Here is a 14,992-nt window from a genome sequence, read left to right as displayed (position 1 = left end):
TGTACCAAAGACTTGCCAGCACGCCAAGTGAGACATTTGACCCAAGTTGCAGCAGTCTGATCAGTTCTTGCTTTGACGCCTTTTGACTTTCTAACTTTATGCACTTTGTTATTACTGTACTCCTTAATGGGTTTTTTGTTTCGTGTTTGTGTGTTCCTTTTTGATGACTTCAAGTGATTCCTTCGTCCACACAACTGTTAATAGGTGTCCTTCTTTATCTTCAGTCTTTTACCTGGTACCCTCATTCGTCACCATTTACTTACTGTAATTTATTTTATTAAGAAATCTTGCAGATGTTTTTCAAGAGCATCTGAGGGAAAATGTAGATGTTGTATTTTGCACATATTATCTGTCAGGACACACACACACACACACACACACACACACACACACACAGAGCTTAGCGGCTTTTCTGAACTGCTGAGTCAGCCTGTGTGAACTTTGACCTCTGTGTTGCTCCTCAGCGATCTAGGGCACCCTGGGGAACACATGGATCATAGGTGCAGCAGTTGCTTCAAGCTCTGTATAATGTTTGAACTTGCTTTGTGGTTTATCCACACAGATGGGCACCTGCACATACCTGTCACTTTGAAAGACAGAGGCCTTTTCATATTTGGCTGGAGGTCCTTTTAATGCATCAATTAAAATAATAAGTCACACAAAGATATGACTTACTATTTGTGATAGTTGTGAACACCTATAGCCTATTCCTAACCTAACTTTTTTTTTCCATTTCACAAGTTATTATAGCACTGCACAATTTGTGTGTATTGCCATTATTTGTATAGTTTCTGATAGAACGTATATACGCTTTTAAAGTAAGCTGTGCGCATGCGCATCACATCCTCCAAACGGTGGCGCAGCAAGTTTTACCGCGACAAACAAACACCAGATTTAATGTTTTGAATATTCAAGTAAATCTGTTCAGTACGAAGTAATCACTCTACTGTGCTTTAGTTGACTCAGTTGTGTCTCCGTAACCGTTAAAAAAAGAACTTTGTTTGGACGCGAAGTTAGCAAACTTGTGTTAGCTAGCTAACTAGTACCGTTCAGTTAGCTAGCTAGCGAGTGAGATCTGAATTTCTTCATTTGCGTGGAAAGTTTAATTGTAGCGTTAGCTTAGTTAATTTAAGTTAAGTATGAGCCTGATAATTAAGTAAGTTGATGTCGGTGTATTCACGAAAGTACACTTTTACATGTCATCAGGTATCTAAACGGGACTAACCGTATTTGGTGATTTCAGCTTTTGTTTTAACAACGCCATGGTACCGTGTCCGGTAACATTACATCAGTTAAGTTACATTACATTCAAGCTTAAGTTTGATTCCTAAACGAACTCTAGTCTCTTTTATTGGTAATATTTCTGTATTTTCTCTCCGTCCTCCGTTTCAATCTATGAATGAATGAGAGGAGACCAGAGTCCCACTCGTGTTCCCGGGTCTTGGATTTGTTCCCGACTGAGCTGACATTAAGGTTATAAACACTTGTTGGTGCTGGAACTTTAGCCCAGGTGACAGGCAACAGTGGTAAACTCTTGGAGAGGGTGTGTGTGTGTGTGTTGAACCCTGACTGGTTTCTATATTTAGTCTCCCAGTGAGGTTTTTTTGATCGGCTCCGGTATGGCTCTGCCTTCTCCGGTGACAGTCCGGCCCGTCCTGGAGCTCTGCAGACCGCAGATCTGTCAGACTGCGCTTCAGGTTTCAGCTCCACCAAGTACTACAGAGCAAGATCTGTTCTTCTGCACTGGAGATCATTATTGGCTGTACCTGCATCTAGCATCTTCACCAAAAACGCCCTCTTTTGCTGCATGTAAGTACAAGCAACTTTTTGAATGTTCTTATCCACTGTACACTTTGAACAACAAATAGTATCTGCACTTGTAAAGAAGGCATTGGCTCTTGACTCCGTTATTTGGTGGAGGAGTTGACATAATTCAGCTGTAATTGATCCCAGGTATCAGCAGTAATGTTATTGCAGTGGCGTGTGTGTCTTTTCAAAGGATGATTTCTCATTACAGTCTTGTTAACCTGCAGGGTAACCGCTTGTTATCTGCTTTATTTAAAAAAGTCCTCTGGTCTTCCTCAAGGACTCATTACACGGCTCGGTTGAACTGATCTGAAAGCAGCCTTACACACGTGTTCCCTGCTGCTATTTTTGGGCCCTGACAGCTTCATAACAGCGACACTATCTCACATTCCTGCAGTGAAAGGGAGCGCACTTTGTAGCACTTTATAAAATACAGCAGCGATATAAAAACAGGTCAAATGTAATAAGAAAGTAAGTGATGTAATAATAGATTATTTTGCACTAATAATGCACATTACTTAATAAATGGTGTAAAATCTTTAAGTTCCAAAGGAATGATTGCGTGGCTTCATAATATATTCCTTATTATTCTTTAAAGCATAACAAAAAGTTATGTTACTATGTCTAAAACTAGATTCATAATCTATTTAAATTCAATTTTCAGTATTTTAGAGGGACATCACCACTCATTTAACACAAATCATTTGCTTCAGACTTTGTGTTGCGATGACAGTTAGACCCAGATGTCAGTATGTGTCTGAGTTTGTTTGTGGATGTGAGTTTTTGTAACAGGTTAGCTTCTAGGCTTTTTTTCAGGCTTATTTGGTCAGCGGCAGTTCAAGGCTCCTCCATCTCGGTTCATTTCTGGTACTTCTGTTTTGTCACAACGTACAAAGGGTTTGTGTAGGCATTGCTTTCTGGTGGAAAAATGTGTTCACTATAAGGTTTTTGTTTCGGCCAAGTATTATGTAGTCAGTGGGCACTCTTGTCATGTGTCTTCAGCTCTATGATGAAGACGAGGAATCCAGAGACTGTGCTTTGGCCTGAGACCCCATCAAAACATTTCTGACATGTAAATCCCCACTTCCCAGCTGCTAAAGCAGATGAACAACATTGACACAACCCACCTATGTAGAGGCTGATTTAAGTGATCTGAGAATCATTCTGCTAAGCACACTGGATTAGACATGCATGGTAGTATGACCTGGTTTGATTGGCTGCGTACTGGGGATCTGGTGGACGGTGACAGCCTAAAGATTAGAGCAGCAGGCTGCGGACCGGAAGGTTCGATTCCCGACCTTTCAGGAAAAGCTGGATAGGGAGTGACTGAGACCAACGCCTCAGCAAGTGACTTGAAGTAACAAAGGAGTGGCAGTGACCTGATTTTTTGCATCATTAAAAACATCTATCAAGTCTCTTCTTTGTTGCTATTAATGTTTCTCTCAAAGATTCATGTTTATAGAGTTTAAGCTCACCCAAGCCACATCTCAGTGCAGTGAGAAGTCACTCGGTGCCAATGTCCAGACATCATGCATGTTAAAAATGACACTGAAAGTCAGCCTGCAGGATGTTTGTCTCGAATTGATGTCTGTGTTTTGTTTTCCGTCAGAAAACAGAGATTGCCTCTCCCTTTTGCTATTATCATATCTTCCAGGGTGTGTCTGTGAATGCTCCGTACGACAGGTTCAGCAGCACTGACTCTATTGGTTTATTGCCCAGGCTTACACAAAGAGTACAAAGACCTGCTGGAAATCATTTCGAGGCAGCTAATGAGAGTGTGTTGTTGTTGCAGAGAGAGTCACGACATTGACAATGACAAGGAAGCATCAGGAGACAAAGTTGACATTGTTGTCAAACCTGAAGCTGCAAAGGAATGTGGTTTCCACAGGTGTTTGTTTACAACTACTGTACAAGCTGCAGATGTCAGAGGGCAAATCAGTTCTGTTCAGTTCTGATCTTTGTTGGTTACGTTTTAATTCTTCAGTTCAACTCAGTCTTGTTAAATCCAGCCGGCTTTTAAATGATATCATCTGTGTGCAATAAAACAAGATCTATACAATGTGTAATGCAATGCAGAATAGTAGGGTTAGGGCGTCTCATGATGGTGGCATGAGAATCATTTTACAATGACTGAAGTACCGTAAGAGGACAAATGAATCCCTACTTAATAATTAAGTGTGTCACTCCTCTGTTAATGATCCTTTACCTTGTGCCTCCCAGCCTTCTTCATCAACGTACAGTATGTGCTTGGTTGTCTTCAATGCTTTAATCTGTCGTATGACAGGAAAGGTCACTTGCAGAGGAGGCTAGTTATTTTCATTTAATTAATTCTGTCTGACACTATGTTCATATTAGCGAACTTCTTGTTGGGAGGGGACTTCTTTTCTTTTTCCAATCGTATCCTGTAGCTTTAGCATTGTCTTATTGTGAATGCATTGGGGATGTATTGCAGTAGTACAGTGGTGAAGTGGTATTGTCACAACATCTGTACAATTGAACAGTGTGGTGACTGTAATGTAATTGTTAAAAATTACACCAAGCTCACAAAATTGGATGACTTCTGTCTGCATGTAGACTGCTGCTCCTTGGTTTTGTCTTTTTTTCCGTGTGCTACCTCTTTGCTCTATTTTTCTCAATGATTAGTTCTTGGCTCCAGCCCCTCTCTGTGAATGTATAATAAAGAAAGTGTTAAACTGAACTGTAAGGGTGGGGCAGCCATCTTGATCTGTTCCTATTCCTTCCAAGTTTGTCAATAAGTGAAGGATTTATTACCGGCTGTATCCTTCAGTAAACTGGTGTTGTGGCTACACCCGGATACCTTTTTTATCCTTTTGTTTGATTTTACTTGTTAGATTTTTTCCCCTCCATCTTTTCGATATTAGTTCCTGCTCTGGCCTTGTGTGGGTGGGGATATTGAGGGATGGGTGGTAGATGTGTCAGAGGAACTGGGACATATCTTTGGGTCATGCTTTAAAGAATCTGTAAACAAATAAAGTGACGTTAGTTTACTCATGTAGCTCTTTGTAAACCATACCTGCTGACTTGTGGAGCTCTGAGGTGTGAACATGATTGAATGCATCCCTCCCTCTCCCCCCCATCAACCTCCCCACAGGCTAATGCTGTAAATAATGTTTACCTCAACTGGATGAATACAAACATAAAAACCTTTAAAAAGCACCTTGTCGTAGCCTCATGATGTCCCCCTCCCTGTGAGTTTTCCACCACAGTGTGTTATATGTTTCACTGCCCTCTGCCTTGTTGCTACAATTAGAGCTGACAGGAGTGACTTGTGACTTTGACTCAGGGAAACTGTGACGGACTCGCTCTCTGTTTCAGTCTCTTGCCGTCTCTCCTCAGTCTCTTTCTCATAATCTTTTTCTCTCTCTCATTCTCTCTCCGTCTTTTTCTGACCGTCTCTCATCCTTTAGGTTCATCTCTCTCTACCAGGCTTTCTCATTCTCTTCCCCTCTATTTCGCTGTATTTCTCAATCCTTCACTCTCTTTTTGTTTCTTCTCCTCTTGATCTCTTTCTCTCTCTTCATCTCTTCCTCACTTCCCCTCCCTTTCTCTCACTCTTTCCCAGTCTCATACTGAGTTTATTGTCCTTTTGAAAATATATTCTTTGCTTGTGACATTATCAGCCAAATATATTTTACAATTACGTTACATGCAACAAATAAAGTGCTTTTTATACATTGATAACACCAACTATCAATAATCAAATACAGTCTCACGCTCTCAGATGAACAATCACATCACATTTGTTTCACAGGAATAAAAGATCTTTGGCTATAGGTAGCCCAAAAAGGTTGTCGACTGCGACTACGTACCTTTGACCTGATGGCAACAACTCAGACTTAGTAAACAGGACATGATACATTACTGAGAGTTGCTTGCCTTTTCATCACCAATCGTGACTAACACAGCAGTGTTATGCTATACTGTTGTTGGCCTGAAATCTTATTAGACATATTAACGACCTCATACACTTTGTTTTATTAGTTGAAGGACAATGAAAAATACGAAGCAGTAAAAGCTGTTGTACTGTCCTGTAAGTGATATCTGTGTTCGAGTCCCATGACAGTTTCTTCTCTTTGAGTCTTACTTTCTCCTCCTCCTCTTGTTCCTGCTTGTTCTTCCTCTCTCTCTACCTCCCTCCCTCTCTTTCTCTCACCCCTGTCTGCTGACTCGCTCGCCTCCTCCTGGTCACTCGTTCTGCAGCTGACATGAAGCCTTGGGATAGCTCAAATGCCGTGCTATAGTGGTTTAACCCCCTCCACCCCCCTCCACTGGCCCACTTCTAGAGTTGTGTTTTTAGAAAGTGCTGCAGCACTCGTGTGCAGAGGTTAATGGGACTGACCTCGGACAAACAGTGTTTAGAAATACTCCACAGCTTTAAGGTTTTCTTTCAGTGCACTTATTAAAAAATCTTCTTATGCTTTTGCAGGAGGAAGTTATGGGATGAGGCGACAGTTACGTACTTGTAGCTCACTACACATGAAAACAGTAAGAGGAAGGCAGACCGGCCAGGATGATTAGCTCTGGCTGACATTACAACAGCCTATTTGGTGAGCTTGTAGGGTCTTGCTTGTGTGATGACTTTTCTTATTTCCAAAAAGAACTGTGTGTTGGTGTTAATGAGTTGGAATCTATCAGGTTAGAAAAAAACATTTCTTCTTCTTCAAATCCTATTTAAGGTTTTGCTGGTCTCTCAGCAGGTTCTCTACAATAAAGCTCCAGCTTGTATTTATGAACTCTTGGCTCCAGATTATACAGGCAGGAATCTTCAGGTCACTTTACATGTGTTCCACCATATTATAAATGATACCAGGAAATATCAAGATAAATATAAATGTTAATGGAAGACAGAACATGTTTTACTTCTGCACTTACTTGAATAATTCGACACATCCCTTGATTATCTATCACTACCTGTATTTTACTTCTGAATCCAGATGCTGATCCTATAATTAGAATTTGCCCAAAGCCTGATGAGAATATATGGCTTTGACCTTTAATGGCCTGATATCTGTCAGGCCCCAGCAAAGAGGACTGTGCTTGGATAGAAATCTATGCACGTGTTCAATGTTGCAGGGAATAAGGCGTCAGGAAGCTGATAAATCGTAATACTTTTTTTCCATTTGAATGAGATCCAGCCCTCTGGCAGTACAGTCAGGTTAAAACCAACAAACAGCTACTATTTGACTGCTCTGACATTTGCTCTGACATATTGGAGAGGCCTAGTGCTATTTCACATGGTGTTTTATTTTAGCCTCACTCACCTGTCCGTTCTCCTGAACTGTCAGTCAGTTCTGGTCAAATCAAAGGCGCCTGTAGTTTTTCACACAGTGAGTTGTTTAGGCAGGCGAATTTGGAAAGACATCTAAATGTCACACATTTTTCTCTGTTCACTAATTCATATCCCAGGGCAAGACAGAACAAGACAAAACACAGTCCAACACGCAGCACTCTTCATCTAACACTCAATGTAAACTGACAGAACAGTGTTTCATTGCTCTATAAAAGATGATAAAACCCCCTAAACTGTATTTTAGAAGTGTTTTGTGCTGGTTTGTTGAGGAAGTGTTGGTGGACGGACATGGCTTCCTGTGTCTTTGAATGATGCGACTGCTAAACTCAAGGTCTCTCGTGAAAGTGTTGGTCTTTTTCCTTTGTGTATCTGCTGGTGCTAATGTGGTCTTGGTCTTGACCCTTTCTGTTGCTTTGCAAAGCACTTGTCAACAAAGATATTTCAACAAACTTACCTGCATGTGTGCTCAATAATAAAGACAAGCTACAATGCCGCCATTGATTAAATCACGTGTTCGGCAAACAAAGGGATTTTGCTTCTGAAATAAATGCTAAGAAATATGTAACTTTTATTTATCTTTTTCAATTGTCAATAAGCGGAAATTATATTTATAAGTAGGATATCTTTCAGCTTTCAGAACCAGAAATCCCAACACAGCGTCATCAGACCTTCAGCCCTGCAGAGATAGTGTAGGGTTACACTGGACTGCACTAACACTGACGTTACGTTTTCTCTCTGTCTTTCAGAGCGGTGCCATGCTGCCGGGAGGCTGTGGATGAGAAAATATGTCATCAGACTTCTGCTCCAGAGATGATCTGGGGGAGAGGGGGTCCATCCCCCTGGACATCGACAACGTCCACATGCTGCTGCAGGGTCAGTCTCTCTCCTCTTCTAGCTTTTAAGATTACAGTGTTTCTGACTGAACACAGCTCATTGTTTCTGGTCTTTGCTCACCCTGACAGAAGTCTGAGGTCATGTAACTGTAAAAAGAAAAGCCCCGCGTCTTGATTTCAGTGTTTTATCTCGGTTACTGTGGCAACATAATAAGTATCAAGCCTCAGTTATGTGTCTTACTCAGGGGAGCAGTTTGATGATCCGGCTCAGTCCGCTGCTGGCTCCATCCAGTTTCACTTTTGTCACTTTTTTTTTTTGAGGTCATGCTTGGTTTCATCTGCTGAAACTGAACCCCTGCTCTCAGAGAGACGAGTCAGATTGCAAAGAGCCATCCGGAGGGAGAGAGCAGGAGGGTGGAGGAGATAATAAACGCTGCTCACTCATTAAGTCGCTGTCTCCCAGGGCATTTTTGAACATTTGAAGCAAAGCTGTGATGCACCAGGGTTGTCATTTGATCGTGTTCTCACTGCATGGACGACATATATAATCAGTCTCCATATTACAAGGAGTAGGGTTACATATTACCGATGATCAAGTTATGTTTGTCTTTTTTTTATCATACAGTCGACATACCTCTTTTACTGTTTTATGTGGTGTTTTCAGGGATTTAGTCATTTTAATGCCAGGGCTCTCCTCCCCACATGCAAATGTTCCACCAAAACAAACTCTAAATGGGACCATCATTTACTAAATGAACATCATGCTGTATTGAAGAAGACTTAAAACTAGCGACTGAAACCATAAACTCATGAGCAAAATGTTTACTGAGGTAATAAATCAGGTGAGAAGTTGGGTCATTTCCTCATAGACCTCTACACAATCAAGACTTTTTTTCTGCAACCAGTGGAGTCGCCCCCTGCTGGCCATTAGAAAAAAACACAGGTCTTAGGCTGCTCCCTTCAGACCTGGAGGTTGGTGCTTGGTGTGGACAGGAGCCAGTTTTATCTTTTCTTTGTACTTGTGATAGTTTCTCCACAAATAGATGGCAGCACAGGCTGAGACATGGGCAGATCTTTTTGTCTTTCTTCCAGTTCTTTTCTTTACCTCTCCACATACTTCCTTATCCACTCTTGCATCTTATATTTATTATGTGGATTGTTTCAGGATGTTAACAACTCTCTGCCCACGTTTCCAACATTTTCTCGATATCTTGTTCTCTGTCTACCCACCTTCCTCCAATCTCTTTCTTCTCCTTAGTTTTTGGGTTCCTTCTTGCAACGTTCTCTATTTTTAGCACGACTCCTCACATTTCCTCTCCACATTTAGAACACAGTGTTTTTCGTTAAAGCCTTGTAAAGGTTTTTCCAGCTATGTCATTTCCAACTAGTACAATGTGCAGAAATGATGATGTAAGCTTAATGCCTCCATGACAAGCCAGCTTGTTAAAAAAGACTGGGAAAGTCTTGTTTTTTTCTGTGTATATTCTAAGTGGTAATGATGAAAGAATGTCAGTAAAATAGCTCACAGTGTGTGAATGCTGGGTGTATTCGGTGTTTGCATCAGCAGGGTTGGTAGGAAGAATACTTCCTTGTGCAGAGTACATGTAAATATAGTTTTATTATGTGATGCTTTCAAAATGATTAACTGTGTCAGAATAGTTAGTCTGTCATGGCTTCACAGTGGCTCTTCGATCAAACGTGTGATGTTTCATCTAGACTCAACATCTATTAGAACATAAGGAAATGTGAGGAAACATAAGAAATGTAAAAACAACAAACACAAAATGAATATTGTAATTAATTACTCTGTGCTGTCTTATCTCTAATTAGTCATTAGGGAATGTCCACATCAGAATGAAATACAATGTATGACAGCCAGAAGTTAAACGTCGAGTGAAAATAAAAACGTATCAGCAGCAGTTTCCGCACACTCCTCCACCTGAACATCAGATCTTGGAAATTCAGCATCTCTCATTTTCCCAGTCCTAGTTACCAGTTTTGTGGCTCAGTCATGTGCAGGTGGTCACGTTAGGCCAAAAATCTAATTTTTCGCGGCATCTGACATTTGAGTTTGACACACATTTTCCATCTTGTGTAGCAGAAAGTACCCAGGAGGCTGCAGGAGGAGGACTACCTTGTTGCAGGTCTTGTTTGGGCAGGCTCGAAGCCTCTGTGAGTCAGATTTATAAGGGGCGGAGCCCGGCTGATCTCACCTGCTTCCCTGCAGGCTGGAAATGTAGACTGTTAGCTGGTTGGACGAGAATTCTGTCAAAATAATTATATATCTGTTTTTTCTTGACGTCTCTTCTCCTGATATCATGGCTCTGCAGCGTTTAGAGTCAACGCGGTAAACTATGTTTAATAGATCGAGAAGTTTGACTTAAACAGATATAAACAGATATGCACCAGAGTTTGCTGACCTAGTAACTTTTCCTCCTGAATCAGCATGAGTGGTCCCATCAAGGGTGAGTTATTTCATTTGTCTCCACGGTTGTGACTTTTATTGGTACAAAACAAAACTGTGTGGAGGAGACTTAGTGTAAAGGCACAATACTGTAATGGATATTATTATCAGCGTATGAAAATGTTGATCTTAGGTGGACTGCTGCAATGTACCAGCAGATCTACAGCTACACACAAGCTAAGAGGTGAAAGTCTCAACATCTGTCAGTCAAATGTAATTCATCAGTCTAGAATGGAAAGACTTTATATCATCACAGGCTTGAATACTTTTAAAAATAACTTGATGTGTCCATTTAGCAGTGTTTTCTTTATCAGCAGCTAAAAAATCAAATACAGGCTTCTTTCTCTTTTGGAGGAAAGTTTGTTCTTAGGGCCAGGGTAAGTTTTGGACCTGATAGGAAGAAAATATTTTTCCTACCAAGTCATGCATATGTGCACTTCACATATACCGATATGTAAGCCTATGTTTGCATATGTAGCATACAGTTACAGTAAAAGCAAATTGAAACACAAAGTGAGAGCTTGGCTCCCATCCAGAGACTTCACCTTAATCACTTATCTGTGAAACATTGAATAGAGCATCGCCCTGAAGGCAGAGCTCAGCTGTGACATTCAAGAGAAGTAAATGTCTGCTCTGCAGGAAATGTGGAATCACGGTGGGAAAATGAGCATCAGTTGCCACTCAGATACTTTTGGGACTGTAACCACTTTACCAGACAAAACAGCTCTAAAGGCTTTTCTCCACGGGCTTTGCAGTTGTGTCAGATTTCTTCTGATTGGCTAGCAGGCTAATTTAATTTATTAAATGATTGTATTAATGATACTTCTCTGAACAGGTAGTAGCTAACAAGCTGGTAGTCTGTTGTCTATCACCAGAACATACACGCCTCAGTTACCACATGGACGCCTCACATCAGAAGGCACTGTACACCACATCACCTGAACGCCCACTTTTCAATGACCATGATCCTGAAATGTTCCGGTCTGTGTTGACATTTCAGAAAGTCTTAAAGTTTTGAACCAAGCCAACCACCATCGAGATGAAGTGTGATGGATGTAGTGCAAAAAGATAGATTTAATAAACAGAAAGCAGCGTCAAAGGTACAAGACTTTGTAAGTGTAGAATGTCACTGACTCTCTTTCTCCTCTCTTTAAGTTGGTTTCACTCCTTTTTTGAATACGTTTATTTTTCTCTTAACTATTGTTTTGCGATTAGTACCCAGTGCTTTTGATTGGATTTGTATTTTTTGGCGCTGTTCTGTCTGCCAGTCATACGGATCTGTACCAGTTAACCCGTGGATTGTCTAGTACTACACAAAGAATTCAGTTATTTCTTAAGAATGAGGACCAACAAGTACATAAATCCATAATCACATATTTTATGTGATTACCTGTATGGTTAATATGTGGCAACTGTAACACTCAAATTGCTGATGATGACCATAAGTTATAGTTGTATATCCAGAACATGATGTTTCAGCTCAACTGAAGGTCTCTGAAAAATAATAGAATATTTCCTGGATAACATTTGGAAGTGGTAATTTGCAAGATTTTGTTGCTTCTGTAAATTGTCGCTCTTTGTGTTTCCAGTAAACTCTTTTATTGAGACAGCAGGGATTAATTCATTCAGGAGCTTCTACAGCAGCTGAAATGGGAGCACTTTGGCACTGACTTTAAAGCACTGTGGTTGCAGTGACCAAATGGGTTTGTTCAAAATAATTCTTCTGGCGAACTCTCAAGTGTGTCACAGCTCTCTGGTTTCTTCATCGTCTTGACTTGCCAGCCAGGACCTCTTGAAAACTTTAGGTGGCTCCTCATTTTTTGTTTGGTTTGAGGATTAGTGATCAGCAGTGCTTCTATCCAGATGTTAAACTGTTAAACAACAAGGGTCATGTGGCTAAAGAAAACCAACCTCCTTCCCCTTCTCCCTTATCTTTGCTCGAAGGTACCAGATAATTATAATAAGATGTCTGAGTCATCATAGGGGCTCCCTATGATTAAGATTAGACTACAAGTGACCTGAAGCCAGAGAAGGCCTCCTGTTAAACATATTAAGACAGAAAATAGCCTGTAAACTGTCCGTTAATGCATCTCATACGACCAGACAGCCTGAAGGAGAGCTGGAGCTCAGCATGGACGAGCCTTTGCCTGATGGATCGAAGTGGACCTTAGTTACAGTATTCAAGATCTAAATGACGAGACAATTTTGATAAGATTTCTGGTGAGAAGAAATGGAATGCATCCTTGTTGATGGTAAAAACGTTCATAGCGCCTTAGTGTTTCAACCATTGTTGTACTGAGCAGCAGCGACAACAATCAGACTTGTGCAACAGGTTGATTACTATTGTCAACATATTAAAAGAGAACCGGTAGCACTAATCTGGCTAAAGGATGAAGAATTGAAGGACTGGAAGAGCTCTGCCTGAGATGTTCTTTGAGTCAGTGAATTGATTTTGTGAGGACAATGGAGAATGAGGACTGGATTATATGTGAGACTCTTCATACCGTCACTGACCTGAATGACTTCATTGAGCTTTACAATGGTGAGTGGTGGACAGTTAACTCACCAAGTCTGTTGTTACTTGCACTAGTGTTTATATTAGTGCTGAAGCCTTTCTATAGCCTGTCTCAGATGATTGCAATACAGTTTTTATTTATATTGTGTATCACAGCTTCCCTTAAGGGTAATAAACAAGTTCCATCTGAAATGAAAATGATTGGAACACTACCTCACTACCTATGAATGCTCTTTGACAGTAACGCCCTTCTTTACATTCATGCAATTACACATATTTGTTCATTCATTATTTTTCCTCTTTCAAATGTATTTGCTTCAAAAGCAAAACTCAAATACAAATCCGTCTCTTAAAAGCAAATTATATTGATTTATTTGAAAACGATCTATGTGGGATGCATGGTTATGCGATTCCTTGCTTGCAGCTCTGTTTGTGCCAAATTATTTTCTGTGGCCTTCAGTAGGCTCTCTGCTTGTTCAGGCAGCACACAGCCTTATGCCCAAAGGTTTTCCAACCTGATTGGCCAAATCCCTGGGTGTTAACTACAATAATACCCTGCTTTTATGAGGTATGGTTATTGTAGTTGTAAACACCAGGCTAATTTCACAATAGGTGTACAAAAGTCTTTGACTGCCTACTGTTTAAATGGATAGCACTCTGACATGGTGAGAGCCGTGATACCTTTGTGATACTACTGAACAAATCTAAACTGTTCTGAAGCCTTCAGCTGACTCCAGCAAACACGGACAGATTACACAAACATTGGTTGACGCAGCGTGCTTTGATTTGTGCTTCCATTGTCTGTAGAAGACAGGATGCAAACCCTGGTCTCTGCTATCCAAGTCAGATTTTGGGTTAGTTCATTTTCAGCTAGTTGTACAAATGACCATTTTGTTTGTGTTTTCTGGAGAGGACAGTGTTTAATTTACTTCAATCTCATGGTGCCTGCTGTTAACTTCTCTCTTAGCCAGTGAGAAATGCAGCACACACGCTGCTGTTAATAATATTCGCAGTTCAGGAAATTTAAGACTACGCTACTATTGCCCTCAATATAAATGGTTCTGTACAGCATTGTGACCGTAATGCCTACGATTTACATTCGCACCACCGGTGGGATTTACTGTTTTGATATGATGATATAAATTAAAATTGACATTATGTGGTTTTTCTTCCTCAACAGTGGAGCAAGAACAGATTCAGAAGAAGACCTTCACCAACTGGGTCAACGCTCAGCTGGCAAAGGTGAGCTGTGTCTCTGAACTCTGATAGGTCTGACTGATATATATACAGTGGTTGAGGAATCAGTCTACAGTATACCTCATATATAAACATGAAGCAACTTAACAGTCAATAACATAATATAATAATTATAATTATAATCATTAACGCATATAGTTAGTTTGGTCACACTATAAGAGGCTTGAAACAAAACCAGAGAAAGCTGACAACTTACTATCCTCAACACTGACCTTTAAGTCTGTTTCGCTTAAAACATACTTTATGTCTGCAGAGTTGATGCAGCTAAATAACAAAATGCAGGTGAGCAGGAACATTTAGAAATCAGCAGAAAATATTAAAATCTTCTGAAAGACCTCAAGGAGCAAAGGAAACCAATACAAATCCATGACGAGTGTGATGCTACATGAGCGATATCAAACCATATAAAACACAACCACTTCCTTAGTTGCCATCAGAGGGCCTTTCCCCGTCAGCAGCTTGTGTTTACAGTAAATCCAACATGCCCTGAATTTGGCAAAATACCTTTTAGAGACAGCATTGTTGCAAAAGGTCACTGTCTTGTTTTCAAACTAGCCTGTAACATGAGTCAGCAAGAGACTGTGAGCTCTGATACTGCCTCACGTTGGAGGTCAGCTGTGAATGTGACAGAGGACAGTGGGGTGGAGGTGGGGAACTGTGTACATATATATATATATAGCATTGAGGAGCAAGGTTCACAGCACACAGACAGACAGCAACAGACGGCCCCCACCCTCCCCTTCCCTCTACCACCGCCCACCATCCACACCCCCTCGATCCACCTACCGGACGTCCCCCTGGCTCAC

At 40.8% G+C, this 14,992-nt stretch overlaps 1 protein-coding gene across 1 annotated transcript in view; it reads left to right on the top strand.

Moving 5' to 3' along the window:
- The first annotated feature begins 7,902 nt into the window (after window positions 1-7,902).
- The window catches only part of syne2b (spectrin repeat containing, nuclear envelope 2b), a 114,127-nt gene continuing 107,037 nt past the window's right edge, over window positions 7,903-14,992 (top strand). The window contains exons 1-2 of the mRNA XM_070920766.1: window positions 7,903-7,990; window positions 14,110-14,171. Coding sequence (XP_070776867.1) covers window positions 7,903-7,990; window positions 14,110-14,171 — 150 coding nt within the window. The remainder of the gene's footprint in view (window positions 7,991-14,109; window positions 14,172-14,992) is intronic.

Source organism: Enoplosus armatus, chromosome 15, assembly GCF_043641665.1.
Source record: "Enoplosus armatus isolate fEnoArm2 chromosome 15, fEnoArm2.hap1, whole genome shotgun sequence".
In the NCBI taxonomy this organism is placed as follows: Eukaryota; Metazoa; Chordata; class Actinopteri; order Centrarchiformes; family Enoplosidae; genus Enoplosus; species Enoplosus armatus.
Note: the sequence above shows the minus strand (reverse complement) of the source record. Positions and strands in the feature narration are given on the sequence as shown.